A 15,687-nucleotide genomic window follows, 5' to 3' on the forward strand; every position below is an offset into this window, starting at 1 on the left:
AGAGTTAGTGCGTGAGTGAAGTGGAGTGACCACTCACAACCCCAGTAACTGGATCCGCAAGTCCAGGCTTGCCCTGATCCCCTCCGGCTCACAGCTCCTCCTTGAGCAGGAGGAGCACAGTGGGAAGGTTCCTGGAGCTGCTGCTGAAGAGTCATCAGAAGGGTCCAGACTCCCACAGCAGCTATCTCCCTTAACTCCCACTAGCTTGTGGGTGCTGCCAGGAAGAGCCGCAAGGCTACCAGAGGCACAAAAGGCTCTTCTCCATGACCCTGGTTTCCAGACTCACAGGCTGAAGGGAAAAGAAACAAACCCACAGAGAATGGCCACAGAATGTACGGCTGGCCTCTCTCGTGCTCCTTCCAAAGGGACAGGGAAGTGCAAAATTAGAGCAAGAAGCCACCACGTCCCCGGACACCCGGACACTTCTTTCCGCTCCTCAGGAGGGGAAAGGATGGAGCTGACATGCTGAGTGCCACAGGCTCAGTCACCAACTTCCGTGAAGAATGGGGACCCTGGCTGGGCGCGGTGGCTTATGCCTGTAATCCCAGCACTTTGGGAGGCCGAGGCGGGTGGATCACGAGGTCAGGAGATCGAGACCATCCTGGCGAACACGGTGAAACCCCGTCTCTACTAAAAATACAAAAAATTAGCCGGGCGTGGTGGCAGGCGTCTGTAGTCCCAGCTACTTGGGAGGCTGAGGCAGGAGAATGGCATGAACCTAGGAGGCAGAGGTTGCAGTGAGCCGAGATTGCGCCACTGCACTCCACACTCGGTGACAGAGCGAGACTCTGTCTAATTAAAAAAAAAAGAAAGAAAGAAAGAAAAAGAAAAAAAGAATGGGTACCCCAAACCGTCCTGAGACCTCCTCACCTGACCTCCAGGAAGTCATTGTCTCCTACTCGTTTCCGGACCAGGTAATCACGCACGCGGCCCCCAGCTTCTTGCCGTTCCCGCAGAAGGATGACATCGGCCTCTATCTGTTCCGCCATGCTCTTCACTGTGGCGTAGGAGGCCTCCATGTCAGCTTCACTCAGCCCATACTCAGTCCCATCTGGTGACAAGAGCCCAGACATCAGCAGGAGAGAGAGTCCTGACCAACCAGCATGCCAACCAGCCAGCCAGGAACCCCACCTAACAAAGGCCACCACCCCCTGACCCCAGCACTGCAGAGGAACAGGGGTCATCTCTACCTGAGAGAAAACCTGGGCACACACCAAGTTAAAACATGACAGTGCCACAGACCTCCTCATCAAGCAGAGCATTCGCTAATTCATTCAACAACAGTCACTGAGGCTCTCCCAGGTTTTATGCCAAGCCTCATGCTGGGTACTAGGACTACAGGTGCCCCTAGCGAGCTCACAGCCCAGTGGGGGAGGCAGACAGGAAATTAATTAATTGCAATACAGCTCGAGTGCTGCACTCTAGGACTGTGCGAACAGAACATAAAGCACTGCCTGGGGAAGCCGAGGACAGTTTTGCAGAGGACTGACGCCAAGCTAGGTCAACAAGTGCTGGGCCTGCAGAAGGAGGAAGGACATCCTAGCCAGAGGAACAAAGCGTAGCGTGGCAGATCATGGCACGTTCAGGGACCAGGAAGCAGCTCAGTGTGTTGGGGAGCAGGATGGGTGACATGGAGTGGCGGGAGACCACGAGAGGTGGAAGCGGCACAACAGACGGACAGCAGCGACACACCTTCTGCACCAGGCAGTGAGACACCCATGGGCTAAGGCAGGGGAGTAACATGATCAGATGGCTGTGGGTTAAAAAGATCTCCTGGGTAGCAGTGCCGAGTATGCACCAGCAAGTGAGAGACCAGTAAGGGGGAGTCCAGTTAGGAAGTAATTCTAATAATGCAGGCAAGAGATGATGACGACAGAAAGATGGAGGAAAATGGGGGAGGAACTCAGAAACATTTTAGAGATAAGATTTTTAACTGAGGTGGCTCAGGTGACATGTCCAGCAAGCAGCTGGAGAAATGAGTTTGAGCTAAGGACAAGGAAGGGAATCAGACAGAAGGCAGGACCAACTGACGAAACAGTTATTGAGCTCCTACTATATGACAACCTGTCAGCTGCTTTCCATGAGGTGTTGAATTTAATTTCCACAATCACTCCCTCAGCCTTTCCCAGCTGTCCTGTCTCCAAGCGCCCCCTGTTCCTTCCCTAGCTGGCTAACCCCTTCAGCATGTGTGGCTCTCTTCCCCCGCACCAAGTATTCTCCTTGTCTCTTCTCCTCCTCCCACTCCAAACAAGCTCCTAAACTAAGGAAAGGAAAACCACCCCCTTTCCCTTGCCCCTGCTTATCTGCAAAGCTACCATCTCCTGTTTTTCCTTTCACCATCAAACATCTCGAGAGTCATCAACGCATGTTGACTGTACTACCCCACCATCTACTCACTGGGAATCTGCCCGCTACAGAAGAAACCGCAGTTGTCACATGCCACCAGCGGCCTTTTTTTTTTTTGAGATGGAGTCTCGCTCTGTCACCCAGGCTGGAGTGTAGTGGCACAATCTTTGCTCACTGCAACCTTTGCCTCCCGGGTTCAAGCGATTCTCCTGCCTCAGCCTCCCAGGTAGCTGGGATTATAGGAGCCCGCCACCATGCCCGGCTAAGTTTTGTATTTTCAGTAGAGACAGGGTTTCACCATGTTGGCCAGGCTGGTCTCGAACTCCTGACCTCAAGTGATCCGCCTACCTCGGCCTCCCAAAGTGCTGGGATTACAGGCGTGAGTCATCATGTCTGGCCCACCAGTGGCCTTCTAAACTCTCTAGCTAATGCCCTCTTCTTGATTCCCACAGCATTCGATACTGCTGGCCACTCTGCCTTTCCCTCTTGAAGCACTTCCCTCTTGCCCTGCTTGCGCATCACCTGACCTCTCCTGATGTTCCTCCCCACCCCTGTCCCCCGGCTCCTGTCTCCTGAATGCCAGTCTTTTCCAGTAGTCTGTCAGTGGCCCTGTTCTGTTTCCTCCAAACTTTCCCCTTGGCCATCTTGTTCTATGGCTTCAGGTGTCATTTTGAAAACTATACAAACACTCATTCCTAACACCATCCTATGCCCAGAACTCCAGACTGAATTTCCAATTGCCTGGATGATAACACCTAGAAGTCTGATATCCAAACTCAACACCCACCCCAACCCTCTTTTAAACAGCACAAACACTAACAATGTTAATAAAGCATTTTATTTCTCACTGTAATCTTATGAGGTGGGCATTACTGTTCCCTTTTAACAGTGGGGTAAAAAGAACCTAGGGAGATCTCAGAGCTGGGAGGGGCCATGAGTTCAGGTCTTCAGATTCCAAACCTAGAGCCTTTTCCTCTAGAGCAAGGGTTCCTCTTACCGCCTGACCAGTTCCTTCTTTATTTCTGACAATGACAATACCACCTCTCTAGCCACCAGTCTCCTCAGTCCAGTCCTCCTGATTCTAGCATTTTACCTTGCCTCCTTCCCTGATGTCTGCCCTTTTTGCCAATCCACAGCCACCAACCTGATTCAAGTTCTTATTCTACCTGAACCACCACAACAGACTCTTAACTTTTGTCTTTACAAATTCAGTCTATTCCCTCCAACCAACCCCTTAAGGTCCTAAATAAAGCACAGCTCTGATGCTGTCACTTCAAGTCAAAGCCTCTGAACGGCTCCCCAGGCCCAGCTGCTTAACAGCCTCCCCATTTGTGCCGTACTCCCTCCTCACTCTCCCCTTGTAAGCTCTGTCCCAGTGCAAGCGGCCCCATCACACACACAGCACTCCCCTTCCTTGTGCTGGGGTTCTCTGCAGGGTCCTAGCTCTACTACACCTTTGCTCATGATTTCCTATCCTGGAAGCCTAACAGTGCATCTCCTCCTGGCAAAATCCTACTCATTCTGCCCACAAACGTCTGTGTCTCCCTTACATTTGCAAAGTACTGCCTTGTGCAACAGTGTTTTGGATACACATCCTCCCCTCCCCGCACAATACATAAGCATCTTGAAAACAAGCAACATACCGCAACAATTTCCTGATGCCCCACAACCAATGCCTTTCCTACATCAAGTCCTCAAATGTTTGTAAAATGTAAAACAAATGAACAAAGAGGGAGCGGTTGGGAAGAGGAGTTTCTAAATGCATGGCCAAGTGAGCTGTGAAAGCCTTCCGGGTTAGAGAAGGGCTTGCTGGGAGTGTTCCTGAGAAGGCTGGCGAAATTCTATTCAATCTCCCCTGCCCCTGTTCTTTCAGGTCCTGCTCTGCACCAAGGGCTATCACCAATGTCACCTTGTCCATCAGGGCTCTCGGTCAGTCACATTACCCGTCTCCAGCATGCATCACATTCCTCACTCTGTGGAAGTGGAGACAAAGGTGGAGGAGAAAAGCTGCAGAGGATCCAATTACTAAAGGCCACATATTCAGCCATGCCAGACGCTAATCAGATTTCCATCCTGCTGGCTCAGTTACCTTTCTTATATGTATTTTCCTTTTCTACAGGCTGCAAAGACTCCCTAGACTTTCAGAATGAAAGTCTAACCTCTGTGGCCTGGCATTTAAGGACCCTGAGAATCTGAGCCCTGCCTTCCTCTGCCCAGCCTCTCCTCCTACCACGCAGTACCTCATACTCTCCACTCATCCCACTGGATTACTTCTGGTCCACTATATACTCCTGTCTCCAATGCCTCCACGCCTTTGTGAGAATGGTTTCCTCTGCCCATTCACTATTCCCTCCATCCACCTGGAAAATTCCTACTCATTCTTTAGAATCAATTAAAGGGGCAGCTCCTCTTCACAGCCTTTCCTGACTCTTCCACAAAGACTTAGTACTCCTCGGCTAGGTGTGGTGGCTCACATCTGTAATCCCAGCACTTCGGGAGCCTGAGGTGGGGCGGATCACCTGAGGTCAGGCGTTCGAGACCAGCCTAGGCAACATGGTAAAACCCCGTCCCTACTAAAAATACAAAAATTAGCCAGGCGTGGTGGCGGGCACCTGTAGTCCCAGCTATTCGGGAGGCTGAGGTGGGAGAACTGCTTGAACCCAGCAGGCAGAGGTTGCAGTGAGATCGCACCAATGCACTCCAGTCTGGACGACAGAGAGAAACTCTGTCTCAAAAATCATAATCATAATCATAATAATTTTAAAAGACTTAATACTCCTCCTAGGTCCCCTGAACTTTTATTATTTTTTTTTTATTGTTTTTCTTTGGAGACAGTGTCTCACTCTGTCACCATCTCAGCTTACTGCAACCTCCACCTCCCGGGTTCAAGTGATTCTTGTGCCTTAGCCTCCTGAGTAGCTGGGATTGCAGCAGTGCACCACCATGCCCAGCTAAATTTTTGCATTTTTAGTAGAGATGGGGTTTCACTATGTTGGCCGGGCTGGCCTTGAACTCCTGACCTCAAGTGATTGGCCCACCTTGGCCTCCCAAGGTGCTGGCAGTTATAGGCATGAGCCTTCTTTTTGAAAGAAATCTCACGATAAATCAACTACAACCTGGGACCCTTAAAACAATTATTACTGCAACTACTAATACTAGCTAACACTTATGTAATGCTTACTATTCCCGATGATCTCCTCGAATTCTCATTTAATCTTCACTACTACACCATGGGAGAGATTCTACTATTATCCCCATTTTAAGACAAGGAAAAGATTCAGTAGGCAAATCCAGGCCTGCCAGGCTCCAGATCCTATAGATTAGGCCAGACTGTCCCCTTTTAAAATAACAACATTAAGAATGTATATTTAAAGAGCACATTCCTCTATACTGGTTATAATTTTTAAATGTCTCATTTCTCTATGCAAAATTTCTCTGAGGTAGGATGAGGAAGGTGTCATTATTCCCATTTCACAGAGAAAGGACGTGATAAACAGAGGTGAAGCAGCAAGGGAATCACTGATGAAACTGACTCCTTGGGGGCCCTGTATCTGGGTTCATCTTCTGTTTAATGTTCAACTTGTTTAACTAGTTATGATCTCTTTCTATTTGTAAATAATTCCAGCAGGAGGAGTCACTATGAATCTAATGGCATCCACCTGGTGGATTCAAGGATGACGCTTGGGTATACAGATGTGTTAATAAATGTCTGACATCTTACGCTTTGCCATGGGTGGGTTAATTAGTTGTGAGTTGTCAAAGCATGGTAAAATTCACTGAGTCCACATAAAAGGATGAGGGAAAAGGGGAGTCTTAAGAATCTGGGTCTTCAGCCGGGCGCGGTGGCTCAAGCCTGTAATCCCAGCACTTTGGGAGGCCGAGACGGGCGGATCACGAGGTCAGGAGATCGAGACCATCCTGGCTAACACGGTGAAACCCCGTCTCTACTAAAAAATACAAAAAACTAGCCGGGCGAGGTGGCGGGTGCCTGTAGTCCCAGCTACTCGGGAGGCTGAGGCAGGAGAATGGCGTAAACCCGGGAGGCGGAGCTTGCAGTGAGCTGAGATCCGTGGCCACTGCACTCCAGCCCGGGCGACAGAGCGAGACTCCGTCTCAAAAAAAAAAAAAAAAAAAAAAGAATCTGGGTCTTCAAAGAACAGACTCAACACTTGTCAAAATTGACCTATATGTGGTTTCTGAAATTCTACAATCATTAAGTGATCTTTGAGTGGTTCATCTTATTAGAGCAGACCAGATGTGTACCTGACATCAAAGCTTCAACAGGCTACCAATGATCTCCTACTTAACAAATGGAGTGTTTTTTCTTTTGAACCTGGCACTCATTGCTGCCTCTGTAGCACTTGATAATGCTAATCAACTCTCTCCCTTTCTTGATGTGCAACCTCTTAGTTTGCCTATCTCTCTGACCATGCCCTTCCTTTAGGTGGTAAGACCCGCATCTAGGGAGGTAGCAGCAAGGATGGGAATGAAAGAACAGATATGAAAGATATTTCAAAGGAAGGCACAGCTGCATCTGGAGAGCAAATCCTTCTTCCTTATGTCACTCTTACATTTCCAAATACTGTTTCCCATGGAGATTATTTGTGTCTATGCCTTCTTTCCTCCTTGGGGCAGGGACCAGATTTTAAGTTTCCAAAAGAGCTTTGCAACAGTCGCAAGCCTTAGAAGATACTTAATAGATATGTGTCAAATAGTTTAAGAATGATTTTGAGATTTCTTCAGTCTTCAACTCAAACTACAAAAGAATTATTACCTGGCTTTACAAAGCCTACATTCAGCAAAGAAAAGTGTTTCTTTAATGATGCATCCAGGCCCACCTGGACTTCCTGCAAAGATGGCAGAGACAAGTGTTGGTATGGGCTGAATCCTAATCGTTAACAACCCCAGTTGTCATTTCAGCAAAGATAATCCCATAATGAAGACGAAGGTAAGCGGGTCTTGTATTGAAGTTGCCAACTAGGAGCAACGAGGGGAAAAAAACCCTAATATACTCTGGGATTGTTGTAAGGGCTGCCTTCCTCTAAAATAGTAGGTTCTGTTACAAGGAATAAGCAGCTTGGAGAACAATAACTAGTCCCTTTCAGAATGGTTACAAGCCTATGTGTCTGATGACCTCTGTTATCCCAGCTATCCAGACTAAATGGTCAGTATGGTCTGGGGCAAGGAGCCTGACTGAAGAGAGGAATTCTGGGCATCTTTTCTGTGCTGACACCAAGAAGAATCACAGAGTCCTCAGCTAAGCAGAAAATAAGTAACAATGGGATCTGTAAACAGAGCTTGGAAGGGAAGACCTCCAGCAGCCCAGGAATAAGCTTAATTCTAGACCTAACTATGGCTTGCCCTATTACCTTAGACAAGAAGTTCCTTTGCTTTGTGCTTCATTTCCTCTTATGCAAATGGAGAGTACTGGAGGCAAGAAGGAAGCATCTGTAAAACTGCTTGGAAAGTGAATCTTTCAAGTCAACCATATCATAGCCACTAAGGTCAGAATTAACATTCGCTTTGTACTTTCATGTACTCCAAACAGTTCGGCAGACACTAAAGAATCACTATAACTAAGACACATAAGCAGAAAAGTTCAGAGGGGAAAATGTGCTCTAAATAATTTTTACTTTTTTTGAGACGGAGTTTCGCTCTTGTCACCTAGGCTGGAGCACAATGGTGTGATCTTGGCTCACTGCAACCTCCACCTTCCAGGTTCAAGCAATTCTCCTGCCTCAGCCTCCCGAGTAGCTGGGATTACAGGCGCCCGCCACCACGCTCGGCTAACTTTTTGTATTTTTAGTAGAGATGGGGTTTCACCATGTTGGCCAGGCTGGTCTCAAACTCCTGACCTCAGGTGATCCACTCATCTTGGCCTCCCAAAGTGCTGGGATTACAGGCGGCAGGGCCACCGTGCCCGGCCCAATAATTTTTTAAAATAAAGTGAAAGGAAAACTATGCTCACCTGATCCCTGCCCAATGACATATATGGTCTCTCCGCATCCCTCGTCCATCCTCTCCCACATCTGCCGAAGTAGGCTGTCATACTGCTCTGAAGTAGGGCTCACTAGAACCAGCTAGAAAAGAAACCAACAGCCTTAGGACCACACTTGCTAGAAGAGCACCACAGCCAAAGCCGATCAATATAGCCTAACCAAAGATCCTGACTGAAACCCACAGTACCCTCATCTGAAAAAGCTGCACAGCCCCTTCATGCCCTCTCTGCTTCTCCTGAAGTAGCCTTTGAGCCTCAGGCCTTATATGAGCCAAATGATATACTAAAATGGGTATGTCTGAGCCATAACCCATGGTAAAGAGAGCACAAGCAGCCTGTCTCCTGCTGCTTAACAGGAGGGGCAGGACCCGAGTGACTGAGAATATGGCACTGTGGATAGAAAGCACAGTGCTTTCCACCTACATGCCAAAGTCTTCTACCTGCAGTTGACATCTGGAAGCCCACAGGACATTTACCTCATAAACCTCCATGCTCTCCACCCACAGGCCAGTGGCTCCCAGGATAACAAAAGAATTCTGTTCTATCTTCTTAGCTATATTGAATATTTGGGAATGAAAACTGCCTGCAAGACTCATCTTCATCAACAAAACACCATCACTATTACCACTACGAGGAGTATTACCACCATCATTTTGCCAATGTCTGCCAATAACATTCAAGTATCAACCACTTATTTGGGGAAGCCATTTGGCAATCAGACCCCATTCTCTAACTACTCCTGTGTGACCTTGGACAAAGAATTTAACCCCTCTGAGTTTCAGTTTTTCAATCTATAAAACGGAGTTAATACTACCTGCATCCTAAGGCCACCGTAAACAGCAAATATAATAACATGTAAAGCATCTAGTCCACAGCTCAATAAATGTGAAACTACAAGCTTTTCTTCACCCAATCATTCCCAGAAAAACCTTATTGGATGAAACTAGCCACCACTATTCACTAAGTGTTTCTCCCTTTGGAAGCTCTCGGAGCCTTAGGTCTCCACATTTACTATTGTAAGGATATGAACCTTTAGCTTCTAATCTGTTCCTCTGGAATCAATCTATTCAATCCAACCCTTCTCTCCCTCCACGCCGTCACTTTTTCTTTTTGAGATCATCAATATTAATATACATAGGATTTTTTTTAATTGTGAGGACTTCCCCAGCTATGTGATGAAATAACACTTCTAGGAATATTAAATGAGCTGGTCAAGAAATGAAGGTACTACCGTCTTTGCAACTCTGCCCTGCAATTTCCTACCATGTTTCTTCAGCACCTTGACCATGTGTTGACACCCAGTTTGTTTGCTCTGGAGTCAGGTCCATAATCTTGTAACTTCCTGAGTTGACTCATCAGAGCTTGTAATTGTAACCTGGATGTTTCCTGGGTCGTTTACATCACCCTGGCCATCCCTCTCTCTAAGTTTGGCCATCCTCATTATGGCATTAAAGGCACAAGACAGGACCAACTTTGACAGGCTAGCTGGCTTCCATGTGCTCACCTGAGAATAGAAGGGCAAAGAGCAGTTGAAAATAACTTTCTTAGGTTGCAGGGAAAGTTCCTTCCAGTTTAGGACCAAGTTTCATGGAAATCTGCCACCATAAACTATAAAAAGTCACAAATATTTTCAAAGCTGGATAAAATGTCTATCGTAACTATCCTACAAATGTAAGTGGTGGTATTGGCGTTCTGTCTTTCACCTACTGCTATTTAATCTGCACAGGAAATCAGGAACTATCTCGTTCACTTCAAACATTTACTGAATCTCTAGTATGCATCAGGCACTATTAGGTGTCTTATTATATACTTCTAATTTTTACAACCCATCTGTACTTTCTTAAGATGAGGTGGTTGGAGAACTGAAAGGTTAAGAAACTTTCCAACGTCACAGAGCCTTTCGACGGTAGGGCAGGAAAGCGAACTCAGCCCTGTCTGACTCCCAACTTGGCATTCTTTCCCTAAGGAACGTTAAGCACTTTCAAAACACCAGTCACATCTTCTATTTACTTTTCTGTTCTTCACAATGTCAAGCCGTTGGCGAGTCCTTAATTCCTGCCTACCTTCTCGACAGCTCAGAAGACACGGTTTTAAACGTCCTTCACTGCTCTACTCATACAAGACGAGCTTCCACTCCCAGGATAGCGAGACTAAGGAGCCTACCCATCTTTCCATTTTGTTTCGGGTGGCCTCGAAAAGTAGACATTCTCGGGCATGCTCGTCCCCAGCTGGGCGACTACTTTCTGTTTCCTTTCCCGAGTCTGGGAAGAGACGCGGCTGCCACCCTGCCCTGCCTTTCGACTACCTGTCTTCGCGAGCGTATCGGCCCCCTGCCCGGGCCCCCTCGCCCTTCTGCTGTCCCGCGCGGTCCAGGGAGAGGAGATTCTAGGTCTCCGAATCCCCTCAAGCGGGACCCGAAGAACGGGGAGGGGCACTGAGCGGGGACAGGGACCGCGCGCAGCGCTGCCGGCATCGGGCACCCCCGTTCCACGTGGCAGAGCCGAGGGGTTACGATCTCGGCGGGAGGCTGGGCTGGCGACGCGGGGAGCCAAGGTGGGTGCGGGGACCATGGTGACGGCCCCTCGCGCCGCAAGCCCCAGCACGTCCCGGGGACCAGCAGGTGGGCGGGCTCGGCCCCTTCCTCCCATTCCACGCTCCCCGCCGAGAGGACGGCCGCTGGCCCCGCCGTCGCCCCGGAGACTGCTCGGCCCGGAGACTGCTCGGCCCGCCGCCCGCTCCCCTCAGCGCCCGCCGCCGCCGCCCGGGCCTACCTTGCTGGTGAGGTCCAGCTCTGGCTCGCCGTTGAGCGCCTCGCCGTCCTCGCTGCAGTCCGAGTCAAAGCCGCCGTGGAGTCGGGCGGCGGCCGCCGCGGCCCTGGCCGCCCCCGGGGAGCTGGGCTCGGGGGCGAACATAGAGGCCGGGACCGGCGAGTCCATCGCGGAGCGATTGCGCTCCGCCGCCATCTTTAATAACTTAGGCTAATTCGTAGCCGGCTTCCCTCCCTCCCCGGCTCATTTGACTAATCTATGCACAGAGCTCCGCCCCGCTCCTTATCGGAATAATTTATGCAAAACTTCTCCAGCCGCGTACTGGGTGACACGTATCTCTAGCTAAGAAACAGTCGACCAGGCCTCTCAGCGACCAATCCCTGCAGAGCTTTCAAGTACCTAATGAATAATTAATGAGGCCCAAACCCCAACAACAAATGTCTGAGACGTCACGCGCCCTGCTCCCAGCTTGGGAGGGGACAGTACCGAGTCCCTGCTACCCGCCCGAAGCCTTCCCGCCAACGGGAGCAGAGAAGAGTGTGACTGACACAGCAGCCATCCAATGAGGAGAGAAATACAAACAACGTTACTCGTCAACGCCCCTTCACTCTCCTTGTTTCCAGAGGCGGTGCTGAGCCTGCAAATCGTACTGCAAAACAGTAGGCGCTGTAAGCCTTCCGATGACGGACAAGGGCAGGACCCAATCGAGTCATAGAACAGGTCCCGCGCCTGGACCCGCTCACGGAGATAGTAAACTGCAAAATGAGCCTCCCACTCGATTCAGTGACTGAGGCAGTCGCTGGAACGCCGATGTCCAACGTGCTGGCATGCTCCAGGCAACTTTAATAGTAGGATCGATGCTGTACGTTCCAAGAGTTGTAATACTATAGCAGCCAGAGTGAGGCAATAATTAAATGCTGACCTTAGGGAGAATTCTACATTCACTGCCTTTGCGGAGACAATCACACGAACTAAAAACAGAGGCAAGCAGCTAAAATTAAAAGCCAAAAAAACAGCTCACCACTTTTGTGGTGAACTGCTAAACCGAGATCTAGGGTCTCATAAGGTAGTTTCCCATGGGTTATTTTTCCAGAGTCATCAGTTGTGAAAAGCCCCAACCCAAAATGCCATCAACACAAGTTTTAGTGTCTTGAATTCCTGTTTCAAAAGCCGGAAAACCCTAAGCCGTCATTGCTTGGCGAAATTAGGGATTAACCAACGTCTAATAACGTCGGCCTTGGCCCCTCGTCCCAGGCATCAAGCAAACAAGAGCATGTTTGAGAAGATAAGGAATCCAAGATTTAGGGTTTAAACCTAACCCCTAAATCTTTAGTGAGCAAGTGGCAGGATTGAAAATGGCTTTCAGTTTTGGGGATCTACCTGAGAAGAAAGAGTCTTCTTGTCCCTGTTTTCCACTACTATCAAGCCGTTTTTTTGTTTTTTGTTTTTTGTTTTTTTAATTTTATTTTGAGACGGAGTTTCGCTCTTGTTGCCCAGGCTGGAGTGCAGTGGCGCGATCTCCGGCTCACTGCAACCTCTGCCTCCTGGGTTCAAGCAAGTCTCCTGCCTCAGCCTCCTGAGCAGCTGGGATTACAGGCATGTGCCACCACACCCAGCTAATTCTGTATTTTTAGTAAAGACAGGGTTTCTTCATGTTGATCAGAGTGGTCTCGAACTCCCAACCTCTGGTGATCCGCCCGTCTCAGCCTCCCAAAGTGCTGGGATTACAGGCGTGAGTCACCACGCCCAGCTTACTATCAAGTCTTATTTGCACAAACACAGCTGGGAATCTTGGACAGGAAGTCATCTGAGTCCAATGGTCTTGATACTCTTCTTATGTGCTTTTTAATTTCTTCCTTGCCAAATTGCTCACCACCATCCTATATGGGCTAGGAGCAGTGGCTCACACCTGTAATCCCAGCACTTTGGGAGGCTGAGACGGGTGGATCACTGGAGGTCAGGATTTCGAGACCAGCCTGGCCAACATGGTGAAATGCTGTCTCTACCAAAAATACAAAAATTAGCTGGGCGTGGTGGCATGCGCCCGTAATCCCAGCTACTCTGGAGGCTGAGACAAGAGAATCCCTTGAACATGGGAGGGCAGAGGTTGCAGTGAGCCAAGATCACATGACTGCACTCAAGCTTGGGCAACAGAGTGAGATTCCGTCTCACAAACAAAACAAAGCAAAACAAAACAAAGTACTGGAGGCCTGAACTCATAACTGGCTTCTGAAGGAGAGGCACAGTCTTGTGGGACTGAGCCCTTAACCACTGGGATCTGACAGTATCTCCAGGTAGACAGTGTGAGACGAATTGAATTGAACCAGAGGACATCCAGCTGGTGTCCCCTGCAGAACTGATGGGTTGCTGGTGGGGAGAAATCCACACATTTTGGTGACCAGAAGTGTTGTGTTGTATTGAGAGTAGAAAATTTTAAGAAACAGACTTTGGCTTTTCCTATATGGCCCAGATTGATAGCATCTCACCAACTGGCTCTTCCAAAGAGTTCAAGTCGGCCGGACGCGGTGGCTCATGCCTGTAATCTGAACACTTTGGGAGGCTAAGTGGCAGATCACTTGAAGTCCGGAGTTCGAGACCAGCCTGACCAACATGGAGAAACCCCGTCTCTACTAAAAATACAAAATCAGCCGGGTGTGGTGGCACATGCCTGTAATCCCAGCTGCTCAGGAGGCTGAGGCAGAAGAATGGCTTGAACCCGGGAGGCAGAGGTTACAGTGAGCAGAGATTGAGTCATTGCACTCCAGCCGGGGCAACAAGAGCGAAGCTCCTCCGTCTCAAAAAAAAAAAAAAAAAAAAAAAAAAAGAGTTCAAGTCCAAAATGTGCTGACTGCTGATAGCGAACTAAAAAACATGCCCTTTGCACTATAGCCTTTACCCAGAAAAGAACTCTCAGAGCAGGTACTTTTGAATTGAACAGGGAACTCTATTATGACATTTTAGAGAAGGAATTCCTTACCCTACCCATCTACACGTCTTTCTAAAGAAAAGTTGGAGCCTAGGTTCAAATTCTGTATTCACTATATACTGGGTTCACATACCATATGTATGGGACCTTAAGCAAGTTAACTTCTCAGAGCTTGTTTTCTCCTTTGAATAAATAAAGTATCTAACAGGATTAAATCAGCTGCAAACGAACTAATATATGTAAAGCACTTAGAACAGTGATTGCTGCACAGCAAGCCCTCAAACTATTCATATGTAAATATAACCACAGCCGTGGGTAGCTTACAATTTTTTTTTTTTTTTTTTGAGACAGAGTCTCGCTCTGTCCTCAGGCTGGAGTGCAGTGGCAGGATCTCCGCTCACTGCAAGCTCCGCCTCCCGGGTTCACGCCATTCTCCTGCCTCAGCCTCCTGAGTAGCTGGGACTACAGGCGACCGCCACCATGCCTGGCTAATTTTTACAGGGGTGAGCCACCACACCGGGCCACAAAAATTTAAGGTAATTCAGAAGTTGGCTGGACAGAGCCAGAGGGCTCCTCACCCTGTGGCAGGCACTCCAGCGTGTTAAATTATAATATTGAGTGTAATGGTGTTAAAACAGCCGCGTTTGGGCCGGGCCTGTAATCCCAACACTCTGGGAGGCTGAGGAGGGCGGATCACGAGGTCAGGAGATCAAGACCATCCTGGCTAACACGGTGAAACTCCGTCTCTACAAAAAATACAAAAAATTAGCCGGGCGTGGTGGTGGGCACCTGTAGTTCCAGCTACTCAGGAGGCTGAGGCAGGAGAATGGCGTGAACCCGGGAAGCGAAGCTTGCAGTGAGCTGAGATCGCGCCACTGCACTCCAGGTTGGGCAATGGAGTGAAACTCCACCTCAAAAAAAAAAAAAAAAAAAAAAAAAAAAGTCGCGTTTGCCAGGTGCGGTGGCTCACACCTGTAATCCTAACACTTTGGGAGGCTGAGACGGGCGGATCACTTGAGCCCAGGAAAGGTTCGAGACCAATTTGAGCAACGTGGTGAAACCCTATCTCTACAAAAATAAAAATAAAAATGAGCCAGGTGTGGTGGTGTATGCCTATAGCCCCAGTTACTCAGCAGGCTGAGGCAGGAAGATCGCTTGAGCCCAGGAGGTCGAGGCTGCGGGTGAGCCGTGATCGCGCCACTGCACTCCAGCCTGGGAAACAGAGCAAGACCCTGTCTCAAAAATAAATAAAACTTTAGGCCGGGCGCGGTGGCTCACGCTTGTAATCCCAGCACTTTGGGAGGCCGAGACGGTTAGATCTCAAGAGTTCGAGGCTAGCCTGGCCAACATGGTGAAACCCCGTCTCTACTAAAAATACAAAAATTAGCCCTGGGGAAGTGGCAGGGGCCTGCAATCCCAGCTACGCGGGTGGCTGAGACAGGAGAATCGTTTGAGCCCAGGAGGTGGAGGTTGCAGTAAGCTGAGCTCGCCCCAATACAATTCAGCCTTGGCTACAAGAATGAAACTCCGTCTCAAAAATAAACAAAAACAAACTAAATTTAAAGTGCAATTTCTTCTCGTTTTTCCAGTTTTACGAAAAACCCAAAAGGAGGGCAGCTAAGGTGGATACTGATGCCTACCACGCACCC

General features: G+C 48.8%; 1 protein-coding gene across 2 annotated transcripts in view; it reads right to left on the reverse strand.

Annotated features, from left to right (window-relative positions):
• GTPBP1 (GTP binding protein 1) overlaps positions 1–11,328 on the reverse strand; it is a 28,498-nt gene extending 17,170 nt beyond the window's left edge. Inside the window, exons 1-3 of one of the 2 annotated variants that reach the window (XM_010389255.2) lie at positions 11,116–11,307; positions 8,315–8,426; positions 871–1,051 (exon numbers count right to left, since the gene is read on the reverse strand). In XM_010389255.2, coding sequence (XP_010387557.1) covers positions 871–1,051; positions 8,315–8,426; positions 11,116–11,307 — 485 coding nt within the window. Of the gene's footprint in view, positions 1–870; positions 1,052–8,314; positions 8,427–11,115 lie in introns of both variants that reach the window. The other variant, XM_010389256.2, reaches the window with a different exon arrangement.
• Between the last annotated feature and the right edge of the window lie 4,359 nt (positions 11,329–15,687).

This window comes from Rhinopithecus roxellana, chromosome 13 (genome assembly GCF_007565055.1).
Source record: "Rhinopithecus roxellana isolate Shanxi Qingling chromosome 13, ASM756505v1, whole genome shotgun sequence".
Lineage (NCBI taxonomy): Eukaryota > Metazoa > Chordata > Mammalia > Primates > Cercopithecidae > Rhinopithecus > Rhinopithecus roxellana.